The 19349-nt window shown below is 34.9% G+C and overlaps 1 protein-coding gene across 11 annotated transcripts in view; it reads right to left on the reverse strand.

Moving 5' to 3' along the window:
- Positions 1–19160, reverse strand: part of sh3glb2b (SH3-domain GRB2-like endophilin B2b) — a 42700-nt gene extending 23540 nt beyond the window's left edge. For 10 of the 11 annotated variants that reach the window (NM_201119.1, XM_087251544.1, XM_087251543.1 and 7 more), the window contains 5 exon segments: positions 2088–2180; positions 3641–3774; positions 7491–7619; positions 12096–12237; positions 19012–19160. In NM_201119.1, the coding sequence (NP_957413.1) occupies positions 2088–2180; positions 3641–3774; positions 7491–7619; positions 12096–12237; positions 19012–19074 (561 nt within the window). In that variant the 5' untranslated portion in view covers positions 19075–19160. 11 annotated transcript variants of the gene reach the window in all.
- Positions 19161–19349: the final 189 nt, after the last annotated feature.

Raw genomic sequence — 19349 nt, forward strand, 5'->3', positions numbered from 1 at the left:
TAGCTTTTAATGATTTGTTGGTTTAATATTATGTCTATTTTGCTTTCCACTGCTTCTGCTTTTATGATGTGCTTCGCCATATACTGTAAGGTGTCCTTGAGTGCTTTGAAAAGGCAGCTATCAAGGTATTATTATTTAATAATAAATAATTAAGCATACCTAATTCGCCTATATCACATGTTTTTGGACTGTGGGGGAAACCAGAGCACCCGGAGGAAACCCACAAAAGAACATGCAAACTTCACACAGAAATGAAACTGACTCAGCCAGGGCTCAAACCAGCAACCTTCTTGCTGTGAAGCAATTGTGCTAGCCACTGCGCCACTGTGCTCCCTTTATTAGTATTATTGATTTTTTTTTCAATGTAATTTATTTCTTCATTTTATGGCTGAATTATTAGTATCATTAATCCAGTCTTTAATGTCACCTGATCCTTCAGAATCTATTTTAAATAAGCTAAATGGCTGATCTGTTATATTCAGTTATTAATGCTGATAAAAGATTTATTAATGAATGTGTTCAAAATTTAATATAAAACCAATTGTAACATTACAAAGGTCTTATTATACACAAACTCAAGTTTGTGATTTCCAATTATACTGGCGTCATGATGACTAAAAAGAGAAAAATCCCCTTCGATGAACAATTATTAAGCCATGCGTGTCTTGATACCCACCATGGTTCCCTTTAAAAAATGCCCGTCACTACATTAGCAAGTATCAAAAGTCCCAACATCTATTTTATTATTGATAAATTGTCCTTGATGAATAATAGTACTTTTTTTTTAAATACTGATTGGTATTTTTGAAAGGTAAAATTATAATTTCCACGAAAATATGAAGCAAGCCTTTACACAGCTATTAAACAAAGTCTTCAACAATGATAAAAACAGATTCGGCAAAGACAAAAATCAGATTTGCTACAGACGATGGTCTTTTTTTTTTTTGTTGGACAATTCCAATCATCAAAGTGAGCTAAGAAAACAACATTAAGCATCAATGTTTTTCAATGATACATTTTTAAATTAATCAGCAATCAGAATGATTTCTGAAGGATCATGTGACACTCAAAATTAATTGTGATTGTGATTTTAAAAATCACAGGAATAAATGACAATTTAAAAACAATTCTCGCAAAACAACTTTACACGGTTGCTTCTTTCTTGTTATATTTTTAATCAAATAAACCCTTATAAAACAGAAGGTCGGAATGTTCTAAAATTTTGAACGGTGATATTTGTTGACATTATTTAGTGGACTATGAAGTAAAATGAACACAAAAATAACAACTACATTTTATAAACATTAACAAATATAATATATTTGGTATATATAAGATTCATTCATTTATTTTCCTTGAATGAATAATGAATGAACCACCTACTTATCCAGCATATGTTTTACACAGCAGAGGCCCTCCCAGCTGCAACCCAGTACTGGGAAACATGCATACACACCCATTCACACACATACACAAAAATTCAGTTAATTCAATTAACTTATAGCACATGTCTTTGAACTGGAGGAAACCCACGTGAACACATAAACATGCAAAACTCCACACAGAAACGCCCCAGAAACTGTCCCAGCCAAGACTCGAACCAGTGACCTTCTTGCAGTGAGGTGACAGTGCTAACCACTGAGCCGAGTTACCATTTATATATAAGGTAACACTTCATTTTAAATGGTCTTTAATAAACATTCTGTTGACCAATATAGCAACTAAATCTCATTGGAATATTAGTAAACTGTTGATTTTGGGTTAGTAGAATTAGTTGACATGTACTTGCAAAGCAATGTCTAAACAGGATTGTCAAAATAGTGAAACTATACAAATGTATTGCTCATTGGAAAATGAATCAACTCATTTCTCAAAATCTATTATAATAACTGTAACAGTAATAGTCTATTTAGAGGTTCTTCAAGTGTAAATTGGATTTGGATTTTGGTCTAAACAGCGAGTGTCCTTGCTGGACAGCCCACTTCCTGAATTGACCCTCGAGAGATCGGAATCGTGCTTTGTGGGCGGTTACAGGACGAAATCTTGTGACCATAAAGATGTTGAGATAAGTCAAAATAAGAGCTTACAGCTGCCTTGGCCTCTGCTAACTTTGCTTTCTTGAGCCGAGCTTTGCAAACATCCAGGTCAAGACGTCGGTTCTCAAGAAGCCGTCTCTCTCTCTGAAAACAACAAGAAAAAAAGATCGACTTTGACTTTGATACTGAAATACACTTTGCTTTAACGTCAAATCAATCGTTTTTGTATGAATAAAAAAATGTAACTATAAAATGCATTTACTAGGGCTAGGGTTACTGCATGCATCTATGCATAATGTTTACTGTAGTAAGTATATGTAATGTGCAAAAAGGTCACTGCCAAAATCATATACATTCATATAAAGCTTTACAGATGTACATGTATTTTGATGATCTGAATAAAATACAATATAGTACAAATGTACAGTTGAGTTGAGTTGACTTTATTGGTACCCGTAGGTAGATTCTTTTTGCACCAAAGTTTGGCATTTAATACAAACAATTGAATCACACATAAACATACCCACATGTACACATACAAAAATACATTATAAAGTATTACAGTTTATTCAGAGCAACAATAGATAATAGCAAAAAGCTATTTCTGTAACATGCTGAGAGCATCGAGCCGAAGGAAGCAGGATAAACTCCTCAGACCGAGGATGTGAGCAACAGCTATATTTTAGGCAATCCGTAAAAGCTGCCTATTATACAGGGATTCAATAGACCATTTCAATGTGGTCATGTCATTGGCTCATGAACATTTCCTGCTTGTTATCAAACTATTTCATAACTGTTACAAGGAAGTAATTTAATCATAACTTGATGTTAAAACAGCTCTCATAACATTATTTATCAATATGTGGCTCTTTTTGGATTATCGGAAGCTATAGATATAAAACATGTAAAACAGCTAATACCTTGGGACCATTGTTTTTGTTTGCATCCCTCAAAATGAAGGATAGAACTGACTCAATAACAGCAAGATAGAAAAGAGTAAGCGTATTGGGGCCAATGTGAAAACGTGATAGTTTCCTGAGACAATAAAGGCACTACAGCGTTGAAGGTCAAAAAGCTGACCTTATTCATAGAATATGAGCATAATAAAACTACAAAAAAAATGTGTTTAAGAACAAACTAATTATTGCATGCATTTTTCATAGTATTGTGGTCAGGGTGTCTTTCTGTCTGAAAGTATTAATGAGATACTTTGGCCAAAACATTTTATTTACTGACCCTCAAGTGGACCCAAACCTTTAGGAGTTTCGTTCTTCTGTTGTACAAAAAGGAAGAATATTTTGAAGAAAGTTGAAAAGCCGCAAGAAAAATACTGTGGAAGTCAACGGTTACAGGTCTCCAGCTATCTTCAAAACATCTTTTTTTGTGTTTAACAAAAGAAAGAAACTTGTCTGGAACAAGTCATGGGTTAATTAATGATGATTTTTTTGGGGGGGGATTCTTAAACCATTAACTACAAATGTCAAAGTTCTGCTGAAGTTGTACTGGAGGTAACCAGACTGTAACAAACAGATGTAATCGCATATGTCTTGTTTACAGTGCATCAGATGGAAGTAAACCACCTGAGATCTAAGGATTGTACTCACGGAAATGGTTTTCCAGTCACCCTCCAGAAAATTCCTCAGAGGTGTAAGGAAGTTGATGGCTGATGTTTGTAGAAATTCCCGCTCGGATCCACCCAGCCTCTTTTGATACTCTCCAACAGTGATCAATGTACTCCCTGTAAATACCGACGAATATTCATGAGACAACCTTACATGTAGCTGAGCTTGATAATTATCTTTTCCTGTTAATCTGACGAAGAGCATCTCATGAAATACTGACTGCTTTGTCTAATTTGCTTGCCATTATTTTTTTTATTCAGATGGGAATTGTGTGTAATAAGATTATCAGATGTAGATAAAAAAAAAAAAGTCTTTGAGTCACCTGAAGTCGAAACTTCACTGATTTAAAAATAGGAGCACATGAGCAACTGGACTTAATCTGAAAATTTTATCGCAGGTTTTTTTTATTCATATTGTTCAATCACAGCTCCTTACTCACTGTAGGAATCAAATATGAAACTCTTGAACTTGCAGTTCTCGTGTAAAGTGTAGCATCGGCAGTCCAGCTTCAAATCTTGTTGCAATGTTATCTTTCACATATGTTTTGCTTGTGTTCATAATGCCATGTATTTTAGCAATGGTTATTGGTTAATGGTCATGATTATTTTTTAAGTTTCACATCTTATAGTTGTTCCTGATCAATTACCATCCTTAAAAAAAAACAAAATTAGCAGCATTATTAGTTTAGAAACGGCTTGTATAATAATGATAACCAAGTTATAATATAAAAAAAAATAATTTGTCATACTGTATGATCAGTCAAAAGGGGGATGTCAATAGTCAATTTGAACCTAAATGCATCCATAGACTAGTTTTTCAACAGCTATTGTGCTCAACTATAGAGCGACATCTAGTGGCACAAAACCTGCAACAAAAAAGTATGTTCATGCACGACTAGAGAGGCTAGAAAACATTTCAAGGATCCTGTTATTCCTGATCCGTCCAGTAGAGTAGGGGTGGGCACAGGAAACCACAAAAAAAAAAAAATAGCACTGCACAAATCAGTTTTCAATCAGGCCAATGTTGCAGCAGGAATTAATTGATTTGTGGGTTTAACCGAAGGGGAACGTGATTTAGCTTGAATGATACAAAATACCATCTTAGATGATTTTTGGATTTGTTTTTTCATTATTGGTGGTCGTTACGAGCACCTTAAACACTTCCTTTTCTCATACCAAGGAAACACTTGATTTTTCTGTCAAGTCAATAGCCAAACAGTGAAAAACAGGAAAATGCAGAGATGAGAAAATGGGTTACAGAGAGCCTGATGCACATGGTAGCAGAGGTGTTGTGATGTTTGTTTTTACATTGTATGTTTATTAGGGCTGGGCGGTTTGGCCTAAAATCAAAATCTTGATTAATTGAACATTTTAACTCAATTATGATGAGTGGTGTAAAGTGTACTAATAAAATCATACTTAAGTACTTGCCTAAAAAATGTAGTGCGAGTAAAATTATCTGTTGTAAATATTACTTAAAGTATGATTAAAAAGAACTTTCAAAAGAACTCGGGAGTAGTGAGCAGTAAGTATTAAGCTGATGCATTTACATGTAATTTGTGGATGTGTGTAAACGTAACATTCTGTAGTGCATTTAGCCATTGCCCACGTCATAAGATTTTAATATTAGATTAGATTTAGGTTGTCACGTCAAGTGAAAACGCCAAATTCAATGTCTAGCCAGCATCTAAGGAGATTGTTATTTTGATGTCCTATAACATCATGAAATTGATATTTGTTGATATTTGGTTGATTTTAGGTTGTGTTAGAAAGTGACCAAAATCCAACATCGAGCCAAAATCTTAAACCAACGTCATATTGACGTCAAATACTGACATGTATTCCTCAGGTTTGGAAAACAAAATCCATCATCTGAAAGATGTCATATTGGTGCTGTCCACACAACGTCAAGCTGCAACATCATTAAATGTTGATATTTGGTTGATTTTAGTTTAGATGTTGAACACTGACATTGGCCTGACGCCGAGTTCTGACGTCAACTCGATTTTCTTTTCCAAACAAACTGCAACGTAACTACGACATTGGGGTAGAAAGTTGATCTGACGTCATGTTGACATCTTGTGCCAGCTGGGTGTTTAAGGCAATTTCGGTCATCATACAGTAAACATCCATCATCTCATTAGTGACATGCATCTAAACAATATCTGAGTCAATGCGTGTAAGGATTTTAGACATCTTATTGGACACTTTTAATGCTTCCAAACAGTTTGCTGTAATCGCCCATGTCTTAAGGTAGCTTATGATGCAATTTACCTTCTATGTGAGATTTGATAGGACAGGAATTACAGGACTGATTTTTCTAATCCCAATGGAAAAGAAGAAATAAAGTAGTGACTGCAGGTTGAAGGAAAGCTAAAATGCACTAAAATGTACTTAAGGGAAAGTAAAAGTACACATTTTAAAAATTACTTGGTAAATTACAATTTCTGAGAAAATCTGAGAAAAGTATTTGTAATTTGTTACTTTACACCACTGATTATGATAAATGATTACTTCACTCTTTTTTTTTGCCCTCATAGTTCACTGACAAGATTTGGCCAGTAAATATGCTCACATATTACAAGGGAGAGATTTCTGAATGAAGGTTGCATTACTTGATTTTAAAATAACTGAAGGATCTACTATCTACTATCTATGATTATTTATTGAACATCAACATGGAACAACTGAAAGCAAAACACACATTACCTAAAACTAACAGTTACTTTTTTCTTATTAAAAAGTGAAAATGAACAACTTGAACTTTTAAAAAACAAAATTAATTATTTTCAATATTTTTCATATTAAAAGTAAAAAATAAGCAATATATCTTCTAAATAAAATAACTCTTTCATATCCTGTAAATACTATTTATTGCATCTTCTATAAACAAATATTTGAAAGTAAATAACAATCTTAATGTAATGGAAAATAATAAGTTATAAGTAAGGTCTTTTTACAAAATAAAACTTTTTATACTTAAGTTTGTCAAAAGAGCACTCCTGAAGCAACAATGCAAAGGTATTGATCAAGACAATAAATGTTTGTTTGTTTGTTTGTTTGTTTGTTTGTTTACTTTGTTGTCCCTCAAGGGGAAATTTTCTGTGGACTCACAGAGCACTTCAGCAGGTTCTGACATAATAAAATAATCCAAAAATTATTGTAAAGATCTCCAAGTAAATAAACTGACATAGACTGACTTCCAAAAGGAAAATGTACTTCATTTATATGCAGACTGCTAATTTCTGTAGCACAAAAGATGCTTGATATCTCTGTCACTGTAGGTTACAGTTATTTTAAGAGAGGTGAGTCAAATCTAGAGAGATGGAGAAACTACTGTACCATCACTCTATTTTTTTCACAAAATAACCTTTTCATTCATTCATTTATTAATTTCCTTTGGCTTAGTCCCGTTATTCATCAGGGGTCGACACGGCAGAATGAACCGCCAACTCATTTAGCATATGCTTCACACAGGCCTTCCAGCTGCAACCCGGTACTTGTAAACATCCATACACACTCATTCACACACACATACACTACGGCCAGTTTAGTTTATTCAATTCACCTATACCACTTGTCTTTGGACTGTAGTGGAATCCGGAGCACCAGAAGAAAACCCACGCAAAAACGGGGAGGACATGCAAACTCCACACAGAAATACCAACTAACCCAGCTGGACTCGATTCAGTGACCTTCTTGCTGTGAGGCGACAGTGCTAAACACTGAGCCACCGTGTCGCCTTAACCTATTCACTTTTGAATAATGTTTGATTACAAATAAAACTAAAAAGGTTTCATCACATTAAGTTTGATGCGGTTTGTTATACGAACCATATGGAGATCCTGGCCCAAAGTCTTTCGCTGCATCCTGCATGTACTGTCCCAGCAGCTCTGCATTGGTGATTCTGGATGGGATCTTTTTGTCTAGTTTCTCATAGAAGAACTCCTCAATACGGGCACCTGAACAAACATTCACATCAGTAAGACAGACGCAATGCTATATCCAAGTTTTTCTTCAGTAAAATAAACTAAAGCACATCCATTTATCAATTAAACCATTGATTGTTTGTTACATGTCCATATCAAAACAGCCCACAACCAGCAAATTGTGAAAATGTTAGATACATTTAATTATATTAGAAGTAAACCTTTAAGACTCTGCAGGCAAAGCAAACTTTAACAATATGAAAAATAATGACTGAAAAACAATCCAGTATGGTAACACCTTTAAGTGTTTCTTTATACACAATAGGGCCGCACAATATATAGTTTTAGCATTGATATTGCAATGTGATCATTTGCAATAGTCACATCGCAAGTATATTCAATATTGGGTCTGGATTATAATTTATAAGCCTATGGCAATTATAATTTATGGCCTATGACTGTGTGAGGGTTTTAAAGACAATCAGGCATCAAAAAAAATTTACCGTTTGTAACTTGTAACTTTGACAAATTAACAACAATTGACTTTATGGAATTGTTTATAAAATGAAGACATTTACATTTGATTACTCAGTTACTGTTCATTTAATATATATCTTTTTCTTTATTGAATTCATCCATGCTTATAGATTGTTTATTATATATAAATATATGGATAGTTATTCAACTCATCAAGAGAAATTGTTCATTTCACAATATATAGCAGAATAAAAAATTATCGCAAAGTTAGATTTTTCCAATATCGTGCAGCCCTAATTCACACTTTTAGTAATTTATATCTGTATTTGTAGATTTCAATTACAATACAGGCCGATTGCAGGAAAAAAATTCCCCTGCACATCATTTTTTTTTCTTCCGAGTCATTAATCTCCATTTCAGCAGAACTTATTATACAAACACCAAACTTTACAAGTCTATGCATATCTGTATTCTGAAGGTTTTTGTAGAGGGACATGTGTATAAATTTCTACAAAAATTGTGACAATTGTATAAAAAAATTATTTTAAAAATTTTTTTAAAAAGGACAGTTGCAGTTTTTTTCTAAATTACAGTGATAAAAAGAGATACACAAAATAAGCTCTGTAAAAAACACACATTTAAAAAAATAAATAAATAAAAGAAAGAAAGATTCTGAACTTACAATATTCAAATTTTTGCCAAAATGCATGCTGATGTCCTGAAATAATGCCTCATTAACATATTTAAACATATAAACAATAGAAAATATGTTTTGCAATTCTTAGTGGAATTAATCAATTGTGGTAGTATTGTAAAATCTTTTGGTACATTTCTACACTTTCACCTGCAGTGTATTGCCTTGAATTTAATTTATAATACATTTATTGAATTAATCTAAATATACAACAATCCTAGCTTTTCAACACCTAATTATTTTCAATATTTCATAACCCACTTAAATATTCAACCTACTTTTATTGAAACATTTCATTGTTTCAAGAGAGAAAAAAACAAAATGCCATGTCAGCAAGCAAGGTTATTTTCATGGCAAGAACATTTCAATAATAAATATATCAATAAAAAAAAATAAAATAAAAATAAACAAACAAATGAACATTCATTCATTCATTCATTCATTCATTTTCTTTTCAACTTAGTCCCTTTATTAATCTGGGGTCGTCACAGCGGAATGAACCGCCAACTTATCCAGCATATGTTTTACGCAGCAGAAATCTTTCCAACTGCAACCCAACACTGGGAAACACCCATACATTCACACACATAAACTACGGGTAATTTAGTTCCAAACAAATTAATACAGAACTTTAAATAAGATTTTTAGCAATAAAACATGATCAAAAATTTTTTATAAAAATTCCTGGTGTAAAAAAAACAATGAGTAGCCAGCAGGGTTTGAAGAGACCTCGCAAACTTGATAACCAGATATAGTTTGTATATTCAGACGAGTAAAAAACTAAAATCCACAAGAAATTTATCTTCCTTTTGCAAACTACCACATCTTCAAAAGGAGAGAATGACTACGACGAACGACAAAGGCACAGTGAGAAGAGTGAGGAAAGCCAGTCACTGCAGTAAAGAGTTAAACTGGTGGCCTAAAGCGCAGGCCACGAGGAGTAGAGATAGACTTACCAGTTTGGTCAACTGGAGCATGAAGAGAGTCAAAAAGAACAGGTTAGTGTTCTTACTAACACACAATCACTGGCCCATCAGAACCTCTTACACTTGTAAAACTTAAACACTTCAGATAAGCTCTAAAGCAACTGAAACGCGTGGGCTTATCAATGATAACAAAATTATAACCAAATTAATACCAAATGTACCATGTTGTTCACTCAGTATAAAATGAAAAAGCAGATTTTGGACTTGCGTGTGGATTTTTGGAGATCTACACAAATGTTCAAATGAATGGGTTAAGAAAACTTTTGCAAAATTTTTAGAAATAAGTTTTTCACACTCGAAAATGCTGCGTACAGTCAATTTTAAAAATACAAAATTAAAAACAGTAGTGCAAAGTATTATTATGTCCGATGTTGACCAAATTGGCATCGTACGATGTCTAATGTGAAACATCGACGATGATGCCATCGTCCGGCGTGTAGGCGGTGGTGAATAAATTATTTATAAATAATTAATTTATTCATAACGAATTAATTATTTGTAGCCTACCGTTTCAACTACCTGACCCACATGGTCTTTGTTTTATCTGTGTCTTTAAAATGGCGTTGACAAACTTGTTTGGTAAAAAAGGTGCACAACCAACAGGAATCAAACCAACAGTATGTGAGGTTTTCGCTAAAATTAAGCACCAAGTACAAGCGTGAAAGCGAAAGATGGAAGCAGTATACTGATGCTGTGACATGTTACCTGATGAAGTCAAACGACCGAAGACAAGATTAATTAAACATGACGTTTAACTATAGTAAGACACGATCCAGCGGTACATCCTTGATAAACTGTCCGACGTGCACTGCTCTCTGGGGTTTTGTGCTCAAAGCACCCACTGACTGCCTAGAGCTTAGATGTGCTCATATGAGTGTGAGTGTGTATGTGTGTGTGTGTGTGTGTGTGTGGTCACGTGATGTGCGTTTTCAGTGGTGTGGTGTGGATGAAGAGCTGTTCAGTAATGCTAGTTGAAACGTGTGGAACGTTTTCATTATAAAATTCTATTTTAAAACTAAGACGTATTAGTGTAAATGGGGCCTGAGTGTGTGCTTTTTGTTGATGGGGGCGGGGCAGAAGATAGCAATGCTGGCTGAGCATCGTGATGTCTAAAGGCCATTGGCGATGGACAATGGCATCATCTATCGACCCAACCCTGGTCAAGTCACTTTTTCACTAGCTTCCTTGCTAAATGAAAATGAATAACACTTGACATTTTGTGTTCTGAGGACCAATGTATAGCTTTTTAAATAGTCCAGTATTTAGCAAAAAGTTTGTAATAATGTCTTAAACACTTTCCAATGTAGGATATTTCATACTGCACTAACTGCAGCCAAGAAGGTGCTATTTAAAATATGGTATGAACCTGCATTCCCAGCCGACAAAATGTGGCTTATTGAACTAAAAAATATTGCGCTGGTAGAACGTTCTACAGCGGGAATTAACAGACCTAAACCGCAAATAATCAAAGAATGGTCTAATTTTATTCGGGAAAATTCTTATGAAATAACTAGATAAACTAAAGCATACTGAAAGATAAATAATATTATATTAGAGGTGTATAAAGGTCACTTCTCACCCCAGAGTTTTTCTTTTCCTGTTTATTGTTATTTATTTATTTAATGTATTTTGATTTAATGCAAACCCTGACTTGTATATAGTTGTTGCTAGCTATGTATGCTGGCTTTGTTCTGCAATAAATAAATAATCACACAAAAAAAATGTAATAATGTAATTGTAATAATGTATTTATAAGACTGTTTTATCCTTTGCACTCCCAGTGACCAGAGGTGAAACGTCCTGTTCAAGAGCAGAGTAATGATTAACAGCTCAGATTTTAACCGCTATGCAGTTCACTGTTTTTCAGCACCCTAATAAAACACATGCCTACTCTTTCATTAGTGAAACTACCGCAGCTAAAAGAAAGATCATTTTAAAAGCATCAAGAATTTCAGAGATAATACACTGACATATCACGAAACCTGACAGAGGGACACCTGAGCAGCATTGCGGTTTTAACATGGTGGTCAAGCATCCTGTGTCACTTGTTATCGACTATCCAGGAATAAACCAGACATTTGATTTCTCAAATCTCTTTTTAAAGTATTTTTTCACAGACGCACAGGGGTGTAATCAAGCAAATGGCGACATTAAAGCAGATTGATTTAGCCAACAAACAGTAATGTCCCTTTCATCATGTTAGTGGGAAATGTCAACAACATGAGGCATTTTTTGGCTCAACATTTAAAAGACAATGACATATATTTCTATTTATTAAATTAAATCTAACTACAGACTATTAGCTTTGAGAAAACACAGTGAAGTGGCTAAAACTGCTGGGTTCATTCTTACTTGGGTTGGGTTGAAGCAGCACTTCGGTCTGTCTGAAGATCTTCTCTGTCCAGTTTTTGGTACAGTCTGCTCGAGCGATCAGATTCTCCAGATGGGCATCTAACTCAGTCTTTTCTGCCTGGCCAAGCTTCTCCTCTGTGTACTGAAGAACATATGAAACAACTCACTGTCTAAAGTACAATAACAAATGAAATATCAGTATGTATGTCTCGAAAAACAAGAGTATGCATAATTTAATCTAAATAGCAAATTATTTCATAATGTAAAACAAAATGTTCAACATCACCCCATTAATAAATCATACAATGTAAAAGTGTACTCCTCAGAGACTGAACGTTCTCAACACTACTCTACTATTATAGCAGCAAGATATATAGCATTAGCTTCATTACAAAATGCTGATGTGAATAAAAACATGGATTTACAAATAGTTGAAGTGTGAGCTAAAATGTTATGTTATTCAAACTCTAAAGCTTCATTATGTGTGCATAGTTATTAATATTAATATAGAAGTCAATATTCTGATCTGATTTTTCCCCAAGGACATTTACCAATTTCAAAACCACATCAAAATACTAATAATTTAACATGCAATTATTTAGGAGAGATGCTATTTCATATGGATTCAGTTATTTACTGTGTTAAATAGCTGGACTCTCTGGCTCAAGCATGGGTTAAGTTAAAAATAATAATTTGCATGTAACAGAATATTTATTTTTCAGAAACAATCTTACTTCCAGGGTCATAACAACTATTGCAATTTTTTCAAGCCTGGCTCTTGGTTCCAAAACTAAAAGGGAAATTCCTTTTATAAAAGCTGCACCCAGAAAAGCACATGCTTGGCCAGGTTGATCACATGCCTATTGCCCACAACAGAGATATACATGATTTCACTGAAAATGATTCCATAAAAGTGTGCTTTTGGATGTGAGGGAAAACTGAACTCGTCAAGCCATGGTTAATTTAACCCTTTTACACGTAAGTTTTAACTACTTCAGTGGACCCCCACTTTGTAAGCTATTAAGAATGAATCATTTTTATAGGTCCAACTGCTCATTAACGCAAATTTCTAATCAGCCAATCACATGGCAGCAACTCAATGCATTTAGGCATGTAGACATGGCCAAGATGATCTGTTCATACTGAGCATCAGAATGGTGAGGAAAGGGGATTTAAGTAACTTTAAATGTGGCATGGTTGTTGGTGCCAGACAGGCTGGTCTGGGTTTTTAAGAAACTGCTGATCTACTGGGATTTTCACGCACAACCATCTCTAGGGTTTAGAATGGTCCGAAAAAAGAAAAAAATATGCACCAAGCGGCAGTTCTGTGGGTGCAAATGCCTTGTTGATGCCAGAGGTCAGAGGAGAATGGTCAGACTGGTTCCAACTGATAAAGGCAACACTAACTAAAATAAGCACTCGTTACAACCGAGGTATACAAAAAAGCATCTCTGAATGCACAACTCAAACCTTGAAGCGAATGAGCTACAGCAGCAGAAGACCACATTGAGTGCCACTCCTGTCAGCTAAGAACAGGAAACAAAGGCTACAATTCACACAGGCTCACCAAAATTGGAAAATAGAAAATTAGAAAAAAAACTTTGGGGTCCATTATTACCAATTAAGCATTGTGTCAATGCCACAGTCAACCTGAGTATTGTTGTTGACCATGTCCATCTCTTTATGACCACAGTGTACCAAACTTCTGATAGCTATTTCCAGCAAGATAACACACCATGTCATAAAGCGTGAATCATCTCAGACTGGTTTCTTGAACATGAAAATGAGTTCACTGTACTCAAATGGCCTCCACAATCTCCCCAGCTTAATCTAATAGAGCAACTTTGGGATGTGGTGGAGATTCGCATCATAGATGTGCAGCTGACAAATCTGCAGCTACTGCGTGATGCTATCATGTCAATATAGACCAAAATCTCAAGAATATTTCAAATACCTTGTTGAATCTATGCCACAAATGATTAAGGCAGTTCTGAAAGAAAAAGGGGTCCAACCTGGTACTAGTACTGTATACCTTATAAAGCGGCCAGTGGCGACATGTCTGACAGATCAGCCCCACGCACTGCAATATAGATTAGAGCTGCTGGATTACTACATGTCAATTCATCCTAAACTACAATCAAGGAAGTGGCTATTGAACTGTTGATAATAAAATAAACATTCTGAGAAATTAAATTAAATTAAATTTATTCTTACTGACCTCAAACTTTAGAAAGGTAAAAGGCAGAAGATTCCAATCTTCCAAAAAATTTAAATGAGTAAAATCCTCTGTAACAGTAATGGGTAAAGCAAACATGCTGTGTCTACAGTATAAAAACTTGAATGAAGGGACTCCGCAAGTGTACTGTGGCTTTAAATGATAATGATCTTCTTCCAGCTAAATCCGCAACAGGTACAGCAGTAGTGACTTATCCGTGTCTCCAATGCTGATCGGCTGACAGGCCAAACCCCTACATCTGTTCCCTGCTAAAACAGACTACAGGTCTGTAAAGCTCTTCTCTTTATTATATCATATTTTCAGAGGAGACATAATAATAAGCAAGATAGTCAAAAAAAATGTAAATGGAAGATGACCAGACAAGAGTTGAATTGTAAGGGTTTGTTTAGGCCTTTGTGACTGATATTCACTTGATACCCAAATTTAGAGACTAGAGTCATTCCAACAGCTGATCAAACGCTCTTTGACTTTCATTGATAAACAGGAAGCTCCTGGCACACCGTGGGACCTGTAGTCAAGGATTTCCTCTGACGTGGTGAAAACAATATGATACTGTTGTTTAATATTTCACTCTCACAAAGGGATAACCCCCGCTGACGAAGCATAAAATTGCAGCCTGAAGTGAAAAAAAAGATTATAAATCACATTCACATGCTGCGACTCGGCATGAAGGATTCCCTTTACTGCTGCAGCTCTGAATTTATTTCACCAGAGCTGAGAATATACGTCAGTCGATCATAACAAATGAGGAATCCTGACAAACACACTGACAGAGGTGTTTGCAGCATCTTGTGGATGAACAAGTGATTTTTGAAAGTGACCTGCAGTTTCACATGCAGGGATAAAACATTATGGGCCCTATCATACACCCTGCAGCTGCGCAATAAGGAGCAAGACATGTTTGGCATTATTTGTTGCTATTGTGAGACCAGCGCAACCCAAATTTTCACGTTTTGTGCCACGTTGTTTAAACACCAAATCCATTTGAGCCACTTTGTGGACTCAAGGGTTTTATTGTTGGCATGTTGCTATTTTGAGGAACTGAAATAGACTGCGCCATTGACTGACTAAAAGCTGATCTAAAGTCCAGCATAGAGCATGTTAGTTATGCGCGTCTGAAGGTTTAAACGCCTAAACATTGCTTAAGACACAAAGGATGTACAGCAATACACAAATATCTTTACATATGAAAAAAGGTTTAAAATGTTACAAAATTATTATTTTCTACACAAATATAAAAACCACTACCTCCATGCCTCATCTGTATATGCATTTGTATAATGTTATTATTATTAGCAGTATTATTTATTATATGCAAATATATATTCGTTATAATAAAAAACAAGTCTGTTATGTTATCTGTCAAACAACATATGTCGGGTTTTGGAGATGTATGCATCACCATATAAGGCATATGAATAGGATGCTTGTTTGGATATAACTCAGTTGTTTAAACACTCTCTATTATTATTGTTGTTAATTTATTCATTTGCTGGAAATTAGAACTGAATTTAGAAATAGTTTTGAAACAAATCTTTGCGCTTAAACTAAATTAAATATGTAGGATAATTGATGTCTTTAGTGGCCGAATGGAGGAGACTCGTTCTTTTTCCTCGCGCTGCAGATGGTCTGTTTAACGGTTTTCTCACTAGTGAAGCGTTTAGTTTTTCAAATTACAAAGTCCTCCATGTAAATAGCAAATAGCGCGATGCAACTGACTCTAAAAGGCAATGGGAGATAAGACTCTGATTGGTTTAATGCACATAAACATTAAAGCACAACCTTGTTAGACTATGCGCCGGGGTGCAGAGCAGCTTTTTCCTTCCTTAAAATAGCAAAAGTGGATTCGGACACGTCCTTAATGACTTTGTGCCTAGATCATTAAAATAGGGCCCTATGTCTGTAAGAATCATAATACTGTGACAATATTCTATATGTCACCCTGGCCTGGACACATACTGTAAGGTTACCTACACAAGAATGAACATCTAAACTCATTATAAATAGTAAATTTATTTATTTAATAACTCTGATGTTTGTACATTGTAAGACATTTTTCTTCACGCCACTGCAGTCACGCTAAAAATGATATAAATGAAACAATATTGGACGTTTTACAGGAAAATCCCTTTTTTTTTCTAGGGATGCACAATATATGATTTGCCATATTTGTAAGGGCTGTGAGATGCGTATTAATGTCATCAGCCTAATAGGAAATTTATATTTAGCAGCTTGCAAATATAGAGAGTTATCAATTATAGGGATATCCTTAAACCTAAATTTTCCAACTTCTCTTTAGTGGGGGCCATTGTGGGGTGATATTAAATGCTCATTCTTCAAAAATAATTCTTCATTTTCTTACTTTTTTGTCAAATGAAAGAAAGAAAGAAAGAAAGAAAGAAAGAAAGAAAGAAAGAAAGAAAGAAAGAAAGAAAGAAAGAAAGAAAGAAAGAAAGAAAGAAAGAAAGAAAGAAAGAAAGAAAGAAAGAAATGACTACACTTAATTCATCAAGGATAAACACAATGAAGTTTCATTCTGGTCCTTAATGTAAACTAACAACTTTAGCAATTTAGAGAAAATATCATCTGTCACAGTCTACAGACCAATTCAGGGGTCGGCCTAAAAAATAAATGATAAAAATAACAAACACCTTTTATCCATAAATGCAAACCCACATGGAAGCAGATGGCCATCCTCAGTCACACATACACCACCAGCTGGCCAGACATCTTTCAGAGCTCTGCATACAAGCAGGTCTATAGAAAGGAAATTGCTCCCTCTCATGATGCTCCAATGATAATCGAGAGAATAGTGATCAATACTTCCAAAAATAGTCCTAACAGGAGTGATAGGCAGCATAGCATTAGGCACAGACTGAAATATAAACCATTATTAGCTGAAATTTGGCTTTGCGGAGATTGAAAAGACTGTTTGAACAGTTAAGGACTGTTCACTCCTAGAGGAATAATTATTAAGTTAACTTTACATCATCATATGATACATTCACACACCATGTGAATGTAGCACTAAAGGGGGAGCACTTAAATATACACAGTTCTTTGTTCAATATTCTGTTTCAGTAGTCAATGTCACAATACTGAATGTACAATGCGATTCATATAATATGTACCAAAAAAAGCCAAAATGGTCACTCGGGTTGAGAACAAATAATATATGGAAACATACAAATTAATACATAAGCATAGGCCGGTATAAGATTCTGACTGAATGATAACCTTGGATAAAAATATCACGATTTTACGGTATTTTGTGATAACTACTCTAAAACATATTCTTATTAGTAAATGTGCAGGTAAAAAACTAAAAGATTGTCCCCATTGAACACAAAATATTTTATTTTGGAGCTGTAAAGATATCAATCATTGACTTCTGCTGTCTTCATTAGTTTAAAAAAAAAAAAACAGATTTTATGAAGTCTTTTCTGCCAGATATACTGTTGTCCTGAAAAAAAAATGTAAAAAAATTTCTTACACCTTAGGGACGCTATAGCAAAATATTTTGGCGGTTATAAAATCTTGACTTTTCCAAATCTTGGTATACCTCAAAAATGGTTATCGTCCCTATGCCCCCATGCCTATTAATATAGCAAAGTAATATAGCTATAAATTATTAGCTTCTCAATTTAAAAAGTTGTGAATTTACTTCAAATCGCATAACAAATTAAACTTTACTCGCCTTTTACACACAATCATGTGGCTTCATCCCTTTGAGTTCTGTTTAACACAAAAGAAGATATTTTTAAAAATGTAAGAAACCTGTAACCGTTGACTTATATAGTAGGAAAAAAAATAGCATGGAAGTCTATGGTTAGGGGTTTTCAGCTCTCTTCAAAATATCTTCTTTTTTTTACAACAGAAAAGCTCATAGATTTGAAAGAAGGGTGAGTAAACGATGACAGAAGTGTAAAAACGAATGGGTCAAATATACTAATAACAACAGAAGCAAAACAGCGTTTTTTCAGTTCCTCATAAAAACAACACCGTTCATACAGGTACAGAACAACATACTGGTAAAAAAAAAATAATAATAATATATATATATATATATATATATATATATATATATATATATATATATATATATATATATATATATATATATATATATATATATTAACTGGGTTAACTGTTCCTTTAAACTTTGGACAAGGATCTTCATCCTGTTTACACTCTTATGTCTTCGGTATACAAAACATAACGTGTTAAATATTTTGGTAGTCTGGACGTTTTCGTCGAACGATATCATGTTTAAACATGAATCGTCACATGAAAGTAATAAGCCGTAGTAAACAGGGCTTCGTCTGTACGCCAGAATTCAGCTGGTGACTGTCACATGAACAGCCATTAATAATGGATACGGGCTTGGCTTGCGTCTATCGGCTTACAATGGCGAGGAAAATACAGATCATCGCGGCATGACAGATGACATAAGGGATTTCCCCTTCGACAGCTACAGACAAACTAAGAATTTACGCGACGTTTTTGTTCGTGGACGTGTACAGTAAGGCCACGAGAGAGAAGCGGTTTGTTCATTCATTGACTCGAGCTGCTGCCGCTGCGCACATCCATCCATCCATGCATGCATCCCATCATCCCGCTTCATTCACGACTGAACGCAACTCCCGCAAAGTGTGGAGAAAGCATGGGGTCGTTTCATACCTGGACTGCCCGAGTGAAGAAGACACCTGCGTCCGACGCTAGTTTCTTGACATTGAAATCCATCGTGTCAGCGTTTTCACTGTGTGCGTTTCAGCAACATCAGCTTGTTGGTTGTCCCTGCAACGGGATCGATTGTGCAGGAAGAAGCTGATTCGACAGCGCAACCTGGAGCTTAATGATCTTACCATCGGTTACATCCGCCATCATCTACTCGGTCTGCCGTACGCACTTTAACCATTTCGTTCCCGTTTGTTAAAGTAGATTTCATAAATATGTAGATTCGATGATCTTTTATTGTTTACTTCTGGTCTGATCTCTTTTGTATTTGAAAGATCTGA

Source organism: Danio rerio, chromosome 5 (genome assembly GCF_052040795.2).
Source record: "Danio rerio strain M-AB ecotype USA chromosome 5, GRCz13ab, whole genome shotgun sequence".
Lineage (NCBI taxonomy): Eukaryota > Metazoa > Chordata > Actinopteri > Cypriniformes > Danionidae > Danio > Danio rerio.